Source organism: Lytechinus pictus, unplaced genomic scaffold (assembly GCF_037042905.1).
Source record: "Lytechinus pictus isolate F3 Inbred unplaced genomic scaffold, Lp3.0 scaffold_20, whole genome shotgun sequence".
NCBI lineage: Eukaryota > Metazoa > Echinodermata > Echinoidea > Temnopleuroida > Toxopneustidae > Lytechinus > Lytechinus pictus.
This window is the reverse complement of record NW_026974141.1, coordinates 13,274,544-13,296,972: the sequence shown is the minus strand read 5'-3', so window position 1 is coordinate 13,296,972 and position 22,429 is coordinate 13,274,544. Positions and strand designations below refer to the sequence as shown.

General features: G+C 37.2%; 1 protein-coding gene across 1 annotated transcript; it reads right to left on the bottom strand.

Annotated features, from left to right (window-relative positions):
- Positions 1–689: 689 nt before the first annotated feature.
- LOC135157805 (mitochondrial glutamate carrier 2-like) lies at positions 690–16,529 on the bottom strand. The gene is made up of 5 exons (XM_064114744.1): positions 16,519–16,529; positions 14,955–15,073; positions 8,957–9,216; positions 7,346–7,445; positions 690–6,200 (listed from the first exon to the last, which is right to left on the bottom strand). The coding sequence occupies exons 1-5, from the start codon at positions 16,527–16,529 to the stop codon at positions 5,971–5,973; spliced, it is 720 nt and encodes a 239-aa protein (XP_063970814.1). The 3' UTR covers positions 690–5,970.
- Between the last annotated feature and the right edge of the window lie 5,900 nt (positions 16,530–22,429).

The following is a 22,429-nucleotide window of genomic DNA, read 5'->3' as shown; positions in this document are numbered from 1 at the left end:
ACTTTTGAATAGTATGGGCAGTCTAGTGAACATCAAATGTACTAGAACTTGTAAAAATGAATTTATTTCAATTGATAAATGGAATTTCAAATTCCAGGTGCATGGGTCATAATGCATTTAAAGCAATATCAAATATGATAATAACAATGAATGGATGTGTATTTAGCTATTTGCCAAAATCAACTTTAAGATAACCATCCAACAGCTTGGATGAGAAGTATATAATACTATGTCAAAAATATAGTTTTCGTACATCAAAAATATATATTTCAACAAGCAAGCTAAAGCGACACTGAAGAAAATAACAATTTACAATGAAAATAAAACTGTAAGAAAAGCAACGAGAGTTGGACTCTAAGAATTCCATATCAATCTACAAAATAAAAACGATTTCATGTGTTATCACTAAGATGGTGTGCTGGATACAGCCATAATGACACATGTGCCCTTATGGCACGGATACATTCTCATCTGTGTTGTGTAAATATTTGGTTTCTCAGTTAGGACCAGAAAGACACATGTCCACACTGTTCAGATATGAACTTAAACGCACTTTACATTTCTTTTTCCTCCAACACTTATGTCCTTATGTCAAAGAATACATGTAGTCTCATCTGCTATATAACAAGTATTTTTGCTTTACAGAACATAAAGACGTAGATCCAACACTACAAACACACAAACTTATGCATTGTATACGCAAATCATTAGCCATTTATTGCTGTGGATAATTAACTTGGCATATGCAGCAAAACAAAGAGAGAGAGAACAATATTTACAGGTAATTCTGGTATTGTCGGATACACGGTAATATTACATTCGCGTACCCTAGCACCAATCGGCGAAAAATCACAACGTTTTAAGACACAACGATATCACATGCGAGTGGTAACACATCATACGATCTTTGGTGAATGATACATGCATGAAAAGAATAATAGCATTCTTTTGATCAGTTTTAATAGTTAATGTACTGTATACACTATGAAGCAGACTTCAAAGGAAAATTATTCCATTGTACTTTTAGAAAGTCTGCTATGCAGCTACAGAATGGCATATATAGTTAAGAATACGTAAAATAAAGGAGATAGGTGAACTGTTATAATGAGAGGAAGAACAGAAAAGATAAAAATGAGAGAGAGAGAGAAATATAGTGAAAGAGAGGGAGAATAGAAGTGAAAGATAGAGGAGAGAGAGAAATGGAAGCAAGGTGAAAAGGGGATTTCCCTTACAAATAGAACATATATTTCACATCTCTCTTGCATAAGGGAATTGATGTAGAAATACTGTTTATAACATGGGATGCATTGTACTTCACAAGACACATAATAGTTTTCATTTTTTTTCCTCCAAATAATAACATCTTATTTACATACAATATATACATCAACCATCGACCCATTATTGCTTTATTTAACTATTCTATTTTCTACCCTTATACAACAATTCTGCTATCTACCCTTTCTAATCTAATTTATTCCATTTTCTAACCCTTTCTATTCTAATTACAGTAGTCTATAATGTTTAGTTGGCGAAACATTAAAAGAACCAATGACCAAATAAAATAAGTTGACTATTTTAGAGCTTTTCATGAAGTATCTTGTCATTAGTTTTCACAAACAAGTTGTTTTCAGCCAATCAGAAGGAAGGATTTTAGTAGCTTATAACAGTCAGTGAAAATCAAATGTAAATCACTTCATGAAAAACTCCCCTTTTATCAGCATTTATCATAAATACGGAGCTCAGCTGGTGGACCAATACATAAAAGCAGAATCATATCTGCTTGGTCAAAATCAGAACTTTGCCAAATATGCCATGAAGTTTTACCATTTCAACACATCTTCAAATATGAATCGAGTGAGGGTATATATTTTTCCTTTAAAATCATATCTTGATGTGTATTTAACATCAAATTAACAGCTTAAACTACAGTAAAAGTTTAGGGGGTTTTAAAAACTTTCAAAGTTTTGGGGGTATCAATTTCTTTGTCGATAGTTGTTTTTATCTTTTTATTGGTGGATAGCAATATGTGGAGTGTTGTGGCCCAGTGGATTAGTCTCCGGACTTTGAAACAGAGGGTCGTGGGTTCGAATCCCAGCCAGGGCGTAATTTCCTTCGGCAAGAAATTTATCCACATAGTGCTGCACTCAACCCAGGTGAGGTGAATGGGTACCCGGCAGGATTATTCCTTGAACATTTAACGCCTATTAATATGGCGGCTTAGCTACAGCCGGGGTAATAAGATGGTACCAAGTATCAAAGCGCCATTGAGTATATGCACATAGTAACTGCGCTATATAAATGGACATATTATTATTATAATATTTCAAATTATGAACTGCTTTAACACAAAGCAATGCAAAGACTTTGCACATTGGCAGAAACCATACACATTTCTATCAAAATATTTAAGACTGAATTTATGCGACACAAATATATTCATAATATATTGTGAATACATGCATAACATACCATACCACGAATTGATCATAGTACGCTTTTCAATAATATGTACACACAGCGGAGCACCATATTATTATTACGAATGCACAGTTTACACGAGACCTTTTGTGCCCATAATACTGCAACAGTTACAACTTCTCAACACATTGTTAATGAAAGCCATTTCATGTCAGGAATATCAATCAATCACAAATGAAACATCTATACATGTGATGGATTTCTCCGGAACATTGTAAGATTTTCATTTGAAAGTTTCACTTAATGGTCAAACACACATCGCATGGTGTAATATGATCTGCTCAGAGACAAAAGGGCTTATAAATATGAAACTTAAAAAGTACCCTTCCTCATCTGAGCAGACCTAACAGATATAAGGGGAACATTTCATGAAAAGTTTTTGAGAGCAATCTTATGAGAGCAATCTTAGCCAATCAGATGCTAGGATTTCAGTAGCTTATAACAATAACTCTTTGTTTCATGAAACACTCCCCGGGAATGATGATGATGGCATGGACGGAGTGAGGGTTATATGAATGGAAAGGCGATGGCAGTCGAGTCGAGGTGGAACAGATAAAAATAAAAATAAAAGGACCTTATCTTACAGTCCTTCTACTACTCATTGTCTACTACACCAATCGATAATCATTGGCAGAAGCAGAGCTGCCAACCTGAACAGATCAATTCGGTATTTTAACAGCTGAAAATCAGTATTTTGTTATTAAAGGAAATCAGTATTTTCAAAGATATACCATAGGGCAACACATAAAACCGAAACGTTAGGAATCAGTGTTTTGCATGAAACCATCAGTATTGTCATTTTTCATTACTAAATACAGAAAATCAGGACAAGTTGGCAACTCTGCTTCATTCCTGCCAAAATTGGGAGCTTTCGAAGGACCGGGCATGAGCAGGTCAAATTTTTAGTCAAATCTACAGTCCTCTCTGCGTACCGTTGTCGAAAGCTCCCTGATATAATGTGAATATACATCTATCAATCTCCTAGAAACCTTTCCGTTTTCGTTCTCCTCCAGTTGCCACAATTCCTACAAAGTTCTGCTGTTTATGCACTAGTTGCGATCAATGATTTCTTTTATTTTACAGGAGGTAAAAATATCTGCTGTTACATACCTGTCTTTTTTTTTCACTTCACCTAGAAGTGGACCCAAATAAGTTTAGAGAAATCATACAAATAATAATCACGATTAAAATACTGCAGATCAGGCATTAACTGTGCAGCGCAGGTAACCACATTGACTTCCATACTTTGCCGACATAGCACAAAATGATGTTGACACCCATGCAAGGAAATAACTATCGCCAATATCCGAGCCTGAAATTTTTCGCTCGGAATCTTTGAAAATATTTCAGGCTTCAGATGGTGCAATGTATAATGGCATCATTTCAGGAATATTTTCAGCCATGAATACGATATAACAATATCTCGCAGCATCAGAATCAGAATTATATTTATTAAAGGGCCCAGCCACTGACAAATCATGGGGAAATTGAATCAATACGTAATTTGCAAAAGGCCAATTGACTTGCATAATATAATCAGTCCGTCATGAGCACCCGTCGGACTAATGCGATAAAAGTTCGGACAGCACTAATTTGACCGAACTCGTGATGGTTATTTACTTCGGATCATCGCAGTTCCAGTTTCCAACAATCCCAATTCCTAGACTCAGAGCAGGTCTCTTGATTGCTAAACCAAAATAAATAACCTCTGTGAAGTTACATGTTTCAAAGTGAAAACACGCAGTTGGTTGGTTAGTCTACTATAAACTATTGCTCTCATATAGACGTCTCAGACATGCCGGCGTCTGTTACATAACACCCCCAGGCATGTAGCCGAGTGAAAGACTTGAATCCCTTCTCTGTTCAGAGATAAGCCTTGATTTCCCCATGATTTGTCAATGAAAGGTCGCTTTAACCGATGTCATCAGGCTACTCAAAATGGCTACAACAACCAATATCAGTATACTATAGGAATGAATTGCCGTGATGACATACTTCTGCTATCTACAAGTTAAGGCTAATCTGAAGCCCATTTATATTAATAAAATATCTGGAAAAGATCCACTTACGAAGACTTGTCACACATTGATTCAGTCTTCGTTATAAGCTTTACATGTTGCAATGAAACTCTATTACAATTATTGGATACATATATTCATCTTGGTTTGTAGATGGATGAATTCATGAAATAAACAATACTTTTATAAGTAAAGAAATTATGGGCCAAAATTAAATTAAACAAAATGTGTCACAATCTTTTAAAACTCCATACAAGATTAAATTTTTAACCCATTATTAACTGATAAATGGATTGTCTTTCATGCGTGAACAGAGTGAAACAAAAACACAAAATACTGTTGTCATGTAAGCACTTATCATCCATATCATCAAAATAAAAATAAATAGATCAATTAAATAAAAAAATTGTTCAATACAATACTGAGTTGTACTAGAATCAATTAATTCTGTAATAATAATCTACAGAAGTTCTGCAAACTGCATTTTTTAGAGTTGATATCTCCCATAACTATTCTCATAATTGATGTTGTGCTGGAAATTATTTTCCTTTAGTCCATTTCTCTGTAATCCAAGAGCATGGAATGAAATGGAAGCAAGTTAAAAGATAAATTTTTGAAAATGCACTGATGTTGCTTCACGTCAGGATAAATCCTCCGATTCATACCAATTCTTGACTTGATAAGAAAATTGATACTGACAATACAAGTACGCTTTCCTACATTTCATTGGACTTGGCTCTATAGGTGTGACAAAACTTCCCATACAAAATGAGAATGTTCAGTCCCATATATGTAGATCTGTGTAAGTTAGCCAACTTTAGAATGCACTTCTAAAGGAATCACTGTGAAAGTGTTTCTATGCAACTCTAAAGAGAACCCACATTAAAGGGATGGAGTCTACTCTAATCAAAATCAACAAAGCTTGTCAGAGCCAGGAGGGCACTGGCTGCATGTTATTTGTGACTTGCGCCCTTCTGGTTCTAAAGCTGATTATTTGAATCACACATAACAGGTTGAAAGTCACAAACGACACGCAGCTAATGGCCTACCGGTGATAGAGCTGATGATTGAATCACACACTTATAAATATCACGTCTCTTTGCCACCTCATCCATTTTCGATGACAAAGAATAATTGCACCAGACATCTCACCTTTAACCTACAACTTCACAATCATCTAAAACCCCTTCTATTCTGATTACCAAAACAAGTTTGATGTACATGGCAAAATTAGGATTTAAACCACAGATCAAGTTCCAAACTCCCATAGTATCCTTATAATATTAATACTGTTTAACATCAAAGACTGAGGTTTCAAAAGCTGGAGGAGTCGGCTTTCTGTAGATCAACATACATCACCATATGATGAGGAAATCAGATCAAGATGGCAGTGTGCCAGAGCATGACGACAATCACAAGCGTAGATGATCATGAAGCAAGGTGAGGCGATGACAGCATCCGAGCCGCTTCCTCAGAACGTCAGCCCGTTGAAGCGGTCGACGACGTACTCGCCGACGCCAAAGTAGTAGACTGACTGGGCGATGCCGAAGAGGGGTGCGATGACGAGGATTCGGCAGGTGGCGCCTTTGAAGAAAGCCTGAGGTCCTTCGTTCTTGAGGATCTTGGTGAAGCAGTCCCGGACGCCGGTGTAGGTCTCCTCGCCCTCTGCGTGCTCTAGGAGTTGTAGTCTGGTTTTGATAACTGTCAAGGATTAAGAGAACAACAAGGTTATGTATGTTTGGGCTTTTAAAATTATTGCTGGGATTTGACATTCATATTCTGCCAACACTTAGAAATGCAAAATCTGGACAATCAATGTCCAGGAGTCCAGGGGACTGTCTAGGCCCCCGGCTGGGTCCAGGCAAAGAGCCCTGGCAAGGGAACAGGGAGCAGCGTCCCCTGAAATTCCTGGATTTTAGCAACTTTAAAGGCCAACAAAACATAATTTTCATACATAAAATTTAATATATCGAAGGTTGCAAAATCTTTTGAAATGTACTCTAGTGTAATGAAAGAGGGCTTCTACATTTATATAACTTTTCCAATATTTCTCTTTTTTGTGTAACATGAAATTTTTAGATTTGGGGTCATTTTGAAGGATGAAAACTGGACGATCCAAATAAGATCTCGACAGTTGGCAGGGCAACGTTTCATCAACAGTCATCTTTGACAAGTTGTCAGATCTGTCAGCTTTCCTTGATTCTGATTGGCTGAGAAGCACTGTTACTATGGTAACTGTTCGATAAAACTCCCAAATCCTTTCATGAAACACTCCCCGAGAGATAAACTTTTCCAAGATTATAACCTGCTTGTGCTAATCAACACCTAATTAGTGAGAGGCAAAAGTAAATGGCGTTTGCTCAGTGCTCCCCAGGGAGTGGGGAATGTGTGCCTTGATGTGTGAACAAGCTAGAAGTCCATGACTCTGGCAATGATATATATCTGTAAAATATATGAGCCATATATTACACTGCATAGAATGCTACATAGGAGTGGATTTATCTATACACACTATAATTGCAAATGGTTTTATTTCCAGGGAAGGGGGGGGGTGCAAATCTGTATGAATTGTCTTGAAATGTGACAACAGAGGCTAGTATTTATGTTCCTTTTGAATGGCCTTGGTAGAAAAGGGGACAGTTAACGGTTTTATGAAAAATGTCAGCACTGACGCATTGACTTTTTTCTGACAGTTACCATAGTAACAGTCAGAGAGGCCTCTCAGCCAATAAAAACCCAAGGATTTCACCAACATTGTCAGCGCCAACAATTCATTCAGTGCTGACAACTTTCATGAAATGCCCCCCCGGTCTGTACACAAACAATCGAAAAAAGCATTGACTTACCATCTACGGGGTTGACTGAGACAGCAGCTGTTGAGGCAGCTATACACCCTGATACGAACGAATGTAAGAAACTAGCTCTCCCCGTCTCTGATTGGAAGCCCTAGAATACAACAAAGAAGATAAAACATTCAATATTACCTCTGGGAGCGAATTGTGGAATAGGTTTCTGAATCATTATTTGACCTTTATGAATAGCCTTAATGAATGAGCTGGCCCTTTGTGTTGTCTTATGGATTCTTCTCTTTTGTGTGAAAATATCTCTCTTAACTTCACATTTTTCATAAGGTTGTCATACTTTTTTATATGGTTGCCATACTTTGTATTTTTGTTGTAGGGCTTCCAAGGGCAACAGTATACCAGTTACTAATGGAGCCATCCTACTTATTAAAAAAAAGACTGAATATAGATAAGGCATAAATAAAGCATTTCAAATACTCATATTTGATACTGAAGTCTAGCCTTCTTTAGCGACCAATTCTCGCTACCCCAAATAGGAACAAAAATCTCATAATGCGCGAGACGAGATAATTTTCACTCCGTCGGGTCGTCATCACCACTTCCGGTTCAGAGTCATGCTCGCGCGAGGTTCGCGATACTGAGTTTTCCACCGCCACGCTGAAATCGATGCCAATCAGCGTAATATGTACAGATTATAATACTTTTTATTTAATTTGGTCAGTTTTGATTCCATTTGAATTATAAATAAAAAAATATATATATTTTATGTGAAAATAATTTTTGTTCATGTTTTTATTTGGTTATAAAAAAAGTAAACAAAAAAAGAATATCTTAGAATTTTGCATTTAGCGACCGGCCTAACATCACGATCGTATTCGACTAGACGCTAAATATATACAGCATTCATTCCGTTCAATTTTTCGTCGACCACAAAATGGATAAAAAATCAGTTTCGGAACTTTAAAAAATCTTAACTGACAGAGGAATACCGTGCAATGGAAAGCGTCGGGCAGAATTAGTGACTTAAGCAGAAAAGGCCGTTAAACTGTATCGTGAAAGAGAGGGTTGTGATCACGAACTTTCCGAGCGAAAGCGACGTTGTGTTGTTGTGCATGACGGCACTGTTGATCTGAATGGCAAAACAGTGCATTGGACTTCCGAACAGGAAGTTGTACTACCGAAAAGCTATCCCATAATGCAATGCGCGTTACAGGGATTTTCCCGGATCTCGGCGAAATCGCTATTTGGGGTAGCGAGAATTATCTACAATTACCCCATATTTGGTTAAATGTTACTAAGATTCCCAATAGAAACTTGTTTTTCAAGGAACCTGTCCATAAGAACCACATGGAGCCCATTTCATAAAGGATTTACAACTTTTTAAACTTTGGCATTATAGCAACTACCACGGTAACAGGGCTCAGCAGCCAATCAGAATCAAGGTTACCATGGTACTGATGGTATAATGACTTAAGTCCTTTATGAAATGGGGCCCCTGCTCTTCAAGAAAAGTATTAGTTCAATACTTAAATGTCTTCATATTGTTGTTTGGTCATGATATATAACCTAAAAGCACATGGGATTTGAGTCCACTTGATCTGAGGTAAATAATGTGACTTTGGAAGCAGAAAGGAGTACGAAGGTTGTTCTCACCAAGGCATTGAGATGTGCAAAGAATGGAAAGTAGATCGCTGAAAACGGGACATCCCTCATCATGGTGGCTCCAAGACCCTTGTAAAGACCAAAGAAACCCTTCGTCTGGATCAGGTCCCGTGCGATGGCCATGCCCGAGGACGGGACGGTCCGGGTGTTCGCCGAGTAGGAGCGGGCAAGTACTGGGTTGAGTTTGCCTGAGGCTGTGAGGTCGTTGACGGAGACGGAGCCGACGCCGTTTGGTTTGAGGAGAAGCGCTTCTGTAAAGAGAACAAGCATTGGAACGTGTTAAATTTGACTAAAAAATCCAATGCAGAGAAGAACTTCGAATCATGTTTATCAATGGCATTGACACAGTAAATTAAAATCATACTTCAACTATAGAAGAGTCTGCTACTAATACAGTACGCTCTTAAAAGATCCTCATGAAATTTGGGGTAAAAGTTTAAAACTTGGAACGTGTTAAATTTGACTAAAAAATCCAATGCAGAGAAGAACTTCGAATCATGTTTATCAATGGCATTGACACAGTAAATTAAAATCATACTTCAACTAAAGAAGAGTCTGCTACTAATACAGTACGCTCTTAAAAGATCCTCATGAAGTTTGGGGTAAAAGTTTAAAACTGAGCTGAAATCAAAGTTACGCCCTTCTGGCTGTCAGTGTCAGCTGACAAAATGCTTACGTGATCATTATGTCCATGCGTGTTTGTCATGTTATGTCCATGTTTGTTATGTTATTACTATAAAACCTAGCGGGTAAACTTCCGACTTCCTTCCCCACCATGGACCTTACCTTGTGTTCATATTCTATTGACATATGAAATCAAATTGCTGGAGTTAACCTAATTCTTTTGGGGGCAGGGGAATAAGCCAAGGGTTCAGCTTTAGATCATAACTTTTCATTTTATTATTATGTTACGTCCATGTTTGTTACTAAATCGCTATAGAACCCAGTTGGTGAACTTCCCTCTTCCTTCCTACAGCATTAACATTGTGCATTCCAATGACATATGGGGGCAGGGGGTAGGCAGTCATAAACCTGTGTACACAGTTATTAACATATAGGGGCCAATGTGATGTTGTAGTAGGTTTCACGGTACACCATGTATCTTTCTTGGGCAAGTGTTGGTACTGAAAAGGACCACCCAATCTCGGCGTTTCGTCCCGAGGACGACAAGAACACACTTGTCGAAACGTCGAGATTGGGTGGTCCTTTTCATGACCAACACTTGCCCAAGAAAGATACATGGTGTACCGTGAAACCTACTACACTATTCTTCTTCGCCATGGAAACCTCCAGAAGTTACAATGTGATGTTGTTCAAACCTTTTTCTTTTCCAACTTTTTCAAAGATTGAATCAAATGTGATATCCCCAAGCAATAGGTAAATATTAGTTTGCATGAAAAGCAAGCTAGGTCCTGTCTTATATTTATAAATACTTCTGAATGGTTCAAATTAAGTAGATATTGAAATTGATCTTAGTAGTGTACTTATATGATAGGAGTTACAATCAGTGATAATTAGATTTTGACTTGAATTAATGAGAATTACTTCTTGAGATTAAGACTCTGAATTCCAAGTAAAATAACAAGACAGAATAAAGATTTCATGCCTGGTTAACTATAAAAGATCAAATCCATGACTGATCTTCTGTACGCCTGTGTCAAGACAGACCAATTTTCTAATAAACCACAAATCAAAAAAAAAAATATTTCATGAACTCAGAATGACAGGAAAATATATCCAGGGTTTAGAACATTAAAAGGTAGTTAAATTGCTTCACGTAAAAGTTAGATGGACTTCCTCACGTGTGACTCTGAACACGTGAGAATGAACTTGACCTCGATGTTACAATAATATGGCAGTGAATGTCAACATGATAATAATGGGATGTTTACTTCAAGTTCACATGGTTTCATGATTGCTTCAGGAGGAAAGAATATCAGGAAATAGAGGGAAACGATCGGATGGAGGGAAAGAAGGGTAGAGGGAGAAGAGAGGGAGAGAGAGGAAGAGAGGGAGAGAGAGGAAGAGGGAAAAGGGGAAGAGAGAATAGGGAGGAGAGGAAAAGAATGGAAAGGGAAAGAAAGAGACAGGAGATGAAGGGAGATCTATGGAGAAGGGGAGAGGAAGAGGAGGGGAGAAAAGGGGAGAGAGAGGAAGAGGGGAGAAAGGGGAGAGAGAGGAAGAGGAAAAGGGGGAAGAGAGGAGAGGAAGAAGGAGAGGAAAAGAATGGGGAGGGAAAGGTAGGGAAAGGAAGAGGAATGAGGAGAGGGGAGATCTATGGAGAAGGGGAGTGAGAGGAAGAGGAGGGGAGAAAGAGGGAGAGAGGCCAAGTTGGGGGGGGGGGGCGGGGAAACCAAATGGGTATGAACATGAAAAGCTTAACTGTAAGATTGGAAGAGGAAAAGGCAGAAAAAAAAGAGGGGTACGATGGATTTGGGAAGAGGACACAGTTGAGTGAAAAGAAATGGATGGGGCAAGTTCAGATAGGAATGGAGGACCCACAACACTATATGTGGAGAAGAAATCAAGGAGAGATAAAAATAGGAATACCGGTACATGTAATAAATACACTAATATTGGATGGCAGGGAAGGAGAACACGCTGAAATTCAAATTTCCATACAGATGTTATACCTTGGTCACATTTGTTCTACGGCGGCTGTAGGGCGAGTCGAAAACAGTTGTTTTATTCATTTTTATCAAAACCACCTATATGTAGCTGGTACAAAAAAAATGTTAAAACAGCTGTTTTCGACTCGCCGTACGGCCGCCGTGGAAGAAATGTGACCAAGGTATTAAGAGCATTTATGGGCAGAGGTCAATCCCCCCCCCAACCCAACAGTACTTTTCAGTCGCAAAAGATTGCAAACAGGATCAACAACAGAATGTTGAATGAAATGAATCAACTGCACTGCACAAATAACCCCCCCCCCCCCACAAACAACCTCACCTCTCCCCCCCCCCTCCCGCACTGCCATCATCAAAAAGGAAAAAAAAGTCCCTCGCAGGTGCAGGGTAGTTTGCATGATTTGCAGCCGTCAAGAGCAGGACACCTTGATTTCATCCTTCCTTCAAGTGTACCATCAAAATAAACAAATCTCCTATTAAACATTTCCTGTATTATGTGAATGAACCTTGAATCCCCACTTGTATCTATCATGCCTAAATATTGTGCCTGGTCCGTGTTGCTCGCGTGATCCATCGGCAAACGACCTTCGGCATAACATGCAACCTGTCAAACACAAACTTTCTCCTGTCAAATATCACTTCAACCACGTACTTTATTATATAACAAATTCGATTCCATTATAAGCAGACTATATCAGACTCCAATTAGGTCACAATCTACTCTTCATTTTCAAATTAAAGAGGAATATAAATTTTAGATAGAAAATCTATTGCAATTATAATGAACATCAATCCAAATATTTTGATAGGAATTTGTATTACCATTTCTCGTTTATCAAAGTAACAGCTGGCGTCGGGGGGGGGGGGGAAGCAACAAGTGGTGCGACCTTTGCTTTAATATTTTTTCATGCAACAGATGTCTGGGTTCCATAAATCCATGGTATATGTAAATTTGACATCCAGGTAGAACTGGAAACATCTGGAATTCATTTCATTCATTGCCACTGGGTTAACCATACTGTACTTTATTCAAAATAAATTCCACTTGTGGCAACTACCACAAAATGATATCAAACTGAAATCAAAATGAAATCAATTCTTATACGCAAATGATTGCGCGTGTATAAGCCAAATTATTGTGGTAGATAAAATGAGAAATATGGCGGTTGTTAGTAAAATATGCATGAAGAGTGGTTCTTGTCACTTTTTTGTTCTTTTGGGGTTTTCTAACTGACAGCAAATTCTCATAAATTTTGTGATTTGATTTGATTTGAAACAATAGAACGTATAATTTAAAAAATAAGCATGACATTTTGCTGGTAGATTGGGACTTGTTTTTTTTTTATGCATTACTAATGGACATTCCAACAGTGTTGGCATTTTCAGTGTATCCTTTTTTCTGTCCCCATTATTTCTCTTCGTATTTAGTTGATGTAATCTTGAAGGATAAATGTTCATACAAAAAAATAATCTTCTTTGGAAAAGATCTCACCAGACAAAATATATAAGTAACCATAACTTGCATTTAAAGATAAAAACCAGTTGTGGTAACAATCTCAAAATGAGTTCAAATAGAATCAAATGAAATTACCACCAGTGTGTACATCGGGTTAAATAAAAAAAAAATATGTGCCAAATAGCTCTGGAAGAAAATGTGTAATTGCTGAGAAATGAGCAAAATAAGTACAGAATTCCATCAAATGTTTGTTATTTTTCAAAGCAATATCAATACACTGTCCCACATATGCTCTTCTGAGTTAGTGTTCATCAGAATTATCGATTTTGAGCCAAGATTTCATGATTTTGCAAAGATAAGTTTACATTAATGTACCAGATCTAGATGTATGACAATTAACCCTGATTTACAACACTTTCTCATGAAATATTGTTTGCTGCAACTATTTACCTTTAAAAATTGATTGATACCTTCTAGCTTTAATAAAGGTCCTTGAAAGGGGAAGCCACCTTCCATAATATTATGAGTTTGAGTCGTGCTTTCGTGAACATACAAATGACAATCATGTTGGTTCTTAAGTCTGTATTATGCCTTCTAAAGATAAGTCATTCTTGTGAATCCTGTCATTTTTTTTTTCAAAAATTGCCAATTATTTGTAAAAATTTCATGATTTTATTTGATCTGAAACAGTAAACATATAATCTTATTTTAAAGGTTTGATGGATGCCTGTACAATAAAGGTCACTGGCATCATTTTGAATAGTAGAGCAGTATAGCAGCTGTAACTGACATCACCTTGGTCATATCTTGTTCCAATCAGATCACTCGGTTTCATATTTCTTTTTTTTCACCATTCCAATCAGAAACTCCATCTCTTGGCCACACAGTCCTCTCATGCTTGGGATAGGGTAGCAGCTGTTCTATTCAAAGTATTCTCCCCCCCCCCCCTCCAGAAAAAAAATCCCTTTTAATTATGATTCAAGCACTGAACTGCAATTTTCAGAGGGGGTGGGGTTTCTGTCAGTAATAACCCTAGCAGTAATATGGATAGCCTATTACCATGCTGCATATCTATATCTACATTGGGGGGTTAAGTGTGACTTAAAATCTTGCTTAGTGCTGATGCGCACAAGATTATTCAACACGCAATCTTATTAATACATGTACGTAGCAGCGCGCGTCCTCTTAGAATGAATTGACGAATACAGTGATGCCTTTTCTACGGCATGCAACTAGACATTTAAGTGCAACTCTAAGTCATACATAACTCTTTGTGAATTGCCGCGGCCCTGAGGAAGGATAGGGTAGCAGCTGTTCCATCCAATGTCTCCCCCCCCAGAAAATAACCTTCGATTTTTTAATCAAGATTCAAGCACTGAACTGCCATTTTCAGAGGGGGTGGGGTTACTGTCAGTAAAATCCCAGATACTGGTTTGGGCTGGTCTTTCCCATCTTCTGGCTGGCAATGCAGCTACATTGTAGAGCTCTAGTTTTTATCAGAACTTATCATATACTTGAACTTCATTCAGGGCACATGTACGTCATACAAGAGCATTATCGCAATAATCTTCTGTCCTCGAGCTCTACTCTGTTCTGTACCCTTACAGTTTGTACCGTGAAGCATATTTGAGATAATGATCCTTACCTGACAAAACTCTTGAATCTTGAAAAATATAACTTTTTTTCTCCATTTGATACTTTTGCAACTACGGCCCTGTAACATAAGTCTCGGCAATCGATCATTAGTCAGATTTTCACGATTGATTATACACAATAATCAATGAAATCAATCATAGATATAAGCCTCAATGATTAATCACTCAGCATTATGTTTAGGACACTGGAAAGTTAAATAGCTCAGAAGATGGTCAGTGTATCAGTTGAGCTTCCTCCCTCCGTTACTTACTTTTCCTGCCTGCATCTTGTAGTTGTATTTTGAGCATTTCCATAGGGGTGGTGATTATCACCTGGCAAAACCCTGCACCTCCTCCAGCAAGGGTTTCTCGGTGGAAAGGCAAGTGCCCACTGTAAGGAGAGAAAAGGAGAAAGGAAGACAAGAGGGAGAGTGAAATGGAGAGAGAGAGAGGAAGACAGGGAGAGAGAGGGAGAGAAAGAGAGACAAAGCAAAGAGAAAGTGAGACAAATAGAGAGAGTGTTAAAGCAGAAAAGATAATTAAGAGAAGTAAAGGTAGACAAAGAAAGGATGAAAAAGAGGAAGAAAAATTGGGAAAAGAATGTAATTTTGTAAATTCATATAATCAATATTCAACATTAATGCAAGTCTAAATGTAGTTTTAAGGTCTGAAACAATATAACTTAAACAGCTTTTTATCTTCTTGTTTTTGAGATATATTGCAGACATACCTGCATATCTACATGTACAACTGTACATGTACAGGTACAAGTACATACAGTGATTCCTGGAATTCAGCTGGGAGTGTCAACTTTATATCAAGGAGTTTTAAGAGTTGGGAAACCGTCAATCACATTCCCTTTAGAACCACTTTGATGTCATAATGATAAAATATGCTTAATAGACATGTACTTTCATCGCATATTTATTGCAGATTGTAGACAAAAGATTCCTGCCTATCTACGGACTTACAGGCAAATTACAAAAGGAAACATGCTTTTGTAATTATGATAATTACTTATCACTGCCTAGGGTCAAATAAGATGCACAGACACATTGCTAACTTTTACAAGGGAAAGCAAAATAAATATTGCAATATTTCATGAAATATGATTTGAAATCTACTCCACTGGCCGCATTGCATCACAAATCCCAACAAACTAAATCATAATGTTTACAGTGTGGACGTTTTTGGACATTTGTAAAATAATAATTTTGAAAATGTCAAATTCTTAGGTTTTATCACATTTTGAAACTGTCATCATTCAATAATTTGCCGAATTGCAGGACACAATAAGCCTTTGATAAATATTTGTCATGTGTTTGATATCCATGTTTTGTGATCAAATAAGATGGAAATATCCCACTGATCTACATGTATTTTCAACACTAATCACTTTTCAGTTTTAACCAGAAACTGGCGGCATCGTAGGTCGCCACCAAAGGCTACAGTGCACCTTTGTATTCTTTTGTACTTCTTTAGAAATAGGAAGCTCAGCCCGCGACACTGGCACTGGTCTGACGGTCCCAGACCAGTAAAAATTGCTGTTGGGCCAGTAACTTCTCAGAATAAGCAAGATTTACTGGTCTGACATGACCAGTAAGATTATATCAAACTGATACAAAATATATTTTCTTCTCTTTTCTGAATTATAAAAATGGCTCTCCTGAATTATGTTGTGTGTGTGTGTACTGTTTGTTTGTTTGTTTTCTTTTTTGGGGGGTGTAACAATAAACAATAAAAGACAGCAAAATAAACTCTTTTTTACATTTTTCTTTATTTTTTGGGACCAGTAAACTTTAAGTTCGGTCCAGTATGGAAAAACTGGGTATGTACCGGTCCGACATGATCAGGTCGGACCAGTAGGAAAAAAGGTTTAGTGTGGAGCCCTGCATATTGTTGTCACTCCATCCATATTACCTCCATGATTGTATTGGTGAAGGGCGTGCATAATGCAGCAAAATATTTCTTCATTTCTTTCATCATCATTCAATGGAATCCAATTCTGGATTGAAAATCGTAAAATTGTAAAATTCAAAGAAACATGGGATTGTAAAACTCAATGGGATCATAGGCATTGTAGCCTCTCTCTTGACCACTCAACGGGTCGATTGAATTGGTCAGCTAAATATAGAAACGAAGCCTTCGGCCAGAATCAGAGACAGAATCGCCCAAGCGTAGTCTCATAAAAGAGACTGATCATACAATGTGAAAATTAGTGAAGAATGAAATCATAATATGAATACATGATTAATATTTAAAGGAGAATGAAACCCTTGAAACCAGCTGAATCCATATCAAAGAGAAAAATCAAAGAAACGTATTGTTGAAAGTTTGAGGAAGATTGAATGAATAATAAGAAAGTTATGAGCATTTGAATATTGAGATCACTAATGCCATGTAGATCCTCCCATTGGCAATGCGACCAAGATCTGTGATGTCACACACGTACAACTCCCTCATTACTTTAGTACTTATTTCACTTATATTCTCACTTTTATAGAGTCTATCACAAGGTGAGGTGTTCTCTTTATGAGAGGACAAGTACATAGGTTTCACAACATTATATCATTGATGAATCGTTTGTCATATGATTAGAATGAGCAAAAAGAGATGTTTTGGGGTATATTTTCAGTGTCCAAGAGGGGAGAGTTGTTCATCTGTGACATCATAGATCTTGGTCGCATTGCCAATGGGAGGATCTCCATAGCATTAGTGATCTCGACATTTAAATGCGCATAACTCTTCTATTGCTAGCCCTATTTTACTCAAACTTTTGATGATCTTATTCTTTGATTTTTCTGCTTTCACAAAAGCTTACTTGCTCCAAGAGTTTCATTCTCCTTTAAAAGGTTAACTGGTGAAATAAACAAGCTTTTTTAACACATGGCAAAAACGTGAAAATTGGTGAAGCGCGTTAACATCAGAGATTCCTTAAAAGATTACGTAACAAGATTGAAGGCACAAACAAAATATGAATTAGTAAAGCATAAACTGGAGAATGCCAAGCTTTTAACACAATGACATGTCAAAAATGTGGAAAAAGTGGAGTATAGAAAATGTAGGTCACTGATATCAATATAAACAATAAAAGGTATGTCAAGAATGTTAACAATTGGCAAAGCATGTTATTATCAAGAATTGCTTTCTTTAAAGATTATGTAACAAGATTGAAGGCATGAACAAACTATGAATTAGAGAAGCATTTAACTGGGGATTTCCGAGAGTTAAACACATGTCAAAAAAACGTGCACAAAAAGGTGGAATATAGTACTGAAGCGTAACATTAACTGGTAACTGGTGATATAACCGAGCTTGCGTCCAAAAATGTGGAAAAACAGAGGGGTGTAAGAAAAATGTCAAAAAATATGAACAAAGAGGCTGTTCTCACTCAGTTCCTTAAACTAGTTTAGTGGAAACTAGTTTAGTGGAAACTAGTTTAACGCTAAGTGAGAACGGTCGAAGCGCTCTTGGAAGCGCTCTTCCAAACCAGTTTGGAAGACCACCTCGCGATGTAGTTTTCAAGATCGCTTCGCATCGGAAAAGTGGTTTTAGCGTAAGTGAGGACACAACCGTTCTTCGGGAAGCGATCTTCGCACATTTTGAGCGCGCTACTCCACACGACAGGTGTAGAATGCCTATGCTGCGGTTTCGAATTTCGCGCGAAACGTGTCTCCCCACTGAGAGCGTTTCCATAGCAACAAGAGCGCTATACGTGAAGTGATTTTGAAAACCACTTTCGTGTAATCAAGTGAGAACGCTAGCAAAGCGATCTTCCAAACTGGCTTTCTGAACCGGTTCCCAGTAAACTAGTTTTAGGAACGTAGTCAGAACAGCCTCCAAAAGTACACCTGGGAGTGCAACTTTATGGATCAATTCAACCACTGGTGACAAGGACACAAAGTCAATACAGGTGCTGTATACAAGATGCGCAACTGATCAATTTTTGCAGGTCTGGAAAAGGAACATTTCATATCCAATTAAATTTTTTTTTAATGAAGGTTGATTCCTTGTGTTTGAGGATTATTTATAGGTAATTAAAGCCACCTGCAAAATGCAAATACAGTATGTACAACATTTGGATAACTCTATTAATGCTCCATAAACTTAATATGTTTTGGGCTATACAGATGTCCAACTTTTTTTACTGGTATCTTCATTTTGGGGGGCATATTTTTTTAAATAGGATAACAACCCTCTTCAGAGCTACTAAGCTGAAGAATATTTCAGTATTTTGAAAAGCTTGAAATTAGTAAGATTAGGAGAGGATCTCAAGATTTTCAAAGAAATACCAAAGGACAACCCCTTGAAACTTTCCAATCAATCAAAGACAACTAGAGAATATGTTGACTTTATAATATTTGGGGATTGTTTATGGGGTTTGTTTGAGGGGGTTGAGGGGGGGGGGGTTACACATTGAAGTACTAATCATTGAATTCTCAGCTTGAGTTATCCAGGAAATTATGGAGACATCAATACCAAAACTGGAAACAGTTCTGAGGGCAGTTTAAGAATAATAATAACGACAATAATAATAACATGCAACATAGTGCTTTTATGTTTCTAATGGGGTGTTGCAAGAAACTTGCGATTGAACGCAAATCGAACGCAAATCGAACGCAATTCCCAAAATTGAGCGTAGGTCCTCCGATTAAACGCAAATCTGCAATTAAACGCAAGTTACGTTCAATTGCAGACCCTGTTTACTTCTGCAAATCGTCTGCAACTTGCGTTCAATCGCAAGCCTTTTTCTTGCAATGCAAATTGGCGATAGATTGCTAGTTGCAGTCGATCGGGATCGGCTGCAAAGTTGCAGTCGATTTGCAATCAAATGCAACTCAAGTTTCTTGCAACGCCCCATTAGGGATGTACATGTAGCTCACTACATGTACCTCGGCTTCAACAGCATTGTGGTAATTCGACAGTATAGAAATAGCTGTGTCATTTGATAGTTGATATTCTAGTCACAGTACCAGTAGTACTAGTAGTGCGCCAGTCACACGTAAGGATACCAACCCCAAACTGACCCTATGATATGCCATACAAAATAACATAACAGCTTTGGTTGGTGCGCAGTTAAATTCGTTGAGTATGACTGTGGCATTACAAGTTCAGCCAAATGTCTGTGATACTAATTACTCGAAAGTACACCGTCCATGCCATGCTATGCTATGAATGAATGAATGATTGAGTGGGTCGGAACGATGCCAAGAGCACTCTGCCGTGCCTGAGGTACACATACAGGAAGATGCAGCAGCAAACTCTTGTATACAAACATGATAAAGGAATGTCTCAATGTTCTCACACTCGACGGCTGCCTTCGCACTCGTCTCATATGAAAATTTCCACAAATTACAAGAACTTATTTAGGCCTCAAAATACCTGATTAATTTTGTGTTCACACCCATCAAAACCTGATGAAATTATAGTAGAAAGGTTCAAGAGCGAAGCTTTTTTTACTTGGGAAAGGATTCGATTCAATTCATTTTAGTTTACAAATTCAATTACAAACCATAAGAAAAATGGTTTAGGACCAAAAACAAAGCTGAAGCTTGATGCAAATTTTGATAATTCATTTCTCATTCACACCAGCCAAGACCTGATGAAATTATTGTATTGATGAGCCTGCGTTGAGATTTTTTTCTTCTTGCCTCACATTAACAGTTCCAATAATGTAATTACACACTACAAATATTCTAGTAACTTTAGTATAGAAAAATACCAACAAATATGTCATAAAATTTTGAAAAGTACCTTGCTTATTTCAGGTCTCTTCTTTTGGGAAATTTACAATTACATTGCATTTTTTCCTGATCGAGAAGGTGTGAAAGCACCTAGAGCTACATGTACATATGTATGTAAACATACGAGCAGTCCCTTGTATACAGTACATACAAACATCTAAATGGAATGCACTCATGCTGATGCAAAACAGTTGGCCGCTATCATTAATATGAATTCAGGCTATCATAGACTGCGACATTACCATCAATGGGCAATTCCAGTCTGTGTGCTGTGAAATGAGAGGTGCAAATTGCTTTTTTTTTGGGGGGGGGGTATCAGGGCCCGTTTTACAACTAGATTTTCATTGATAACTGTATATTAATATACAATTATTAAGAAGTATAACAATAATTAAACTTTAGTTTAATTAGTAATTTTAGGTTTAAAACTGTAGATTGGAGAGTTAAAGGAATACATATATTTAAGTTCAAACAACTATGACATAAATAATCATTAATCAATTTATATAACTACATAATCATTGCATGTATATATTTATTTATCTAGGCCTGTAGTGAATTAATGTGCATGCTTGTTTGACCAAATTGCAAAATGATGTTAATTAATTTGGGTTACAAGCCAGTTTGTCTGTTCCTGAAGAAAAGAATTTGTATTTGTATCGAGACCTTTCCTTGTGAATCCCTAAAACTATTAAGCAATCAAAATTGAATATTGTAAGCTTGATTCAATGACCAGGAATCAAAAGCAACACACCAGTGTCAATTCAAGCAGAATAGGCCTATATTGTTTTGGAAATTTACTCAAGTTAAGTGCACTGAAATGTACATGCAAGACAAAAGAATATGAGATCCAATAATTAATACCCTACAGATTATTATTACAAAATATAGGTTTTCCAAAAGAATCAAACTTCTTAAAAACATTTTCTGTCCAAAAGTGTACTAGACAAATGGCATACAACTATACCCTGTAAAATTAGATATTATATGGATAATAATTAATAGAGCAATAATGCTCATAAAACAATTTCCATCTGAAAATGTACACGAACTGACGTACATCCGACAATTCATCACTGAATGCATATACTGAACAAAATAACATAAATTATTAATGGTCATCGAAAGATAATATGAGCCACCATTTTGTTCACCTGTAATACTGAATAGTCTTTTAATAATGAGAAAGTAATTTGAGGGGACGTGTGCAATCATCTTTCTCTCTCCCTCTCCCTTTCTATATAGAAATGGCAACTTATTGGATATTCTGACGTAATCTGCGGAAGAGAGCTGTGACGTCTCAATTTTCCCCGGCCTACGTATGCAAATCCTCTCGATGCGTGCTGCGTACATATAATTAGTTTTAACCTCCTTGATAGTTATATGTGGAAATGAATTGTTGATGGGTTAGAAGCTAGAGGCGATGTTTTGAGAGAGGAGAAAAAGAAAGAGAGATGGTATTTAAGTAAGAAATGTAGGAAGAGAGAAAAAAGAGTGAGAAAGAGAGAAAGGACAAAAAATAAAAGGGGAGGGGAAGAGCAGGAGAGAAAAAGAGAGAGAACAAATAAAATGATGAAAGAGGGCAGGGAAGAGCAAAAGAGAGAGATTAAAATACAAAATGGGATAAAGTGAGGAGCGAAGAAAATAGAGGAAAGGGACTAAAAGAATGAGGAAGAAAAAGAGAAAGAGAGAGTGAGAGAGAGGGAGAAAGACTAACAGAATAAAGGACAGGAGACTCATCAGGAAAAAGAGATAGAACATTTTAAACATGGAAAAGTGGAAGAGGGGAGAAAGTGACAAAAACAGGGATATACTTGAAGAATTGTACTGTAAAAGAAAGGGAAAGAAATAGAGTTAAAAGTGGAATAACAGATGAGAGGAATATTAAAATTCAAAGAGATGTGCATGTGGAGCGCATCAAAATGAGAGAGAAAGAAAGAGAGAGAGAGAGAGAGAAGGGATCTCAAAGACCCACATCTGATTCTAAAAGAAAGGGACGCAAC

Excerpts from the sequence above, each read along its gene's own strand:
- LOC135157805 (XM_064114744.1), bottom strand. Across the intron at positions 9,217-14,954 it reads ACAAGATGCAGGCAGGAAAA|AAGCGCTTCTCCTCAAACCA; the intron begins GTAAGTAACGGA and ends TTCTCTTTACAG. Across the intron at positions 6,201-7,345 it reads CTCAGTCAACCCCGTAGATG|TTATCAAAACCAGACTACAA; the intron begins GTAAGTCAATGC and ends AATCCTTGACAG.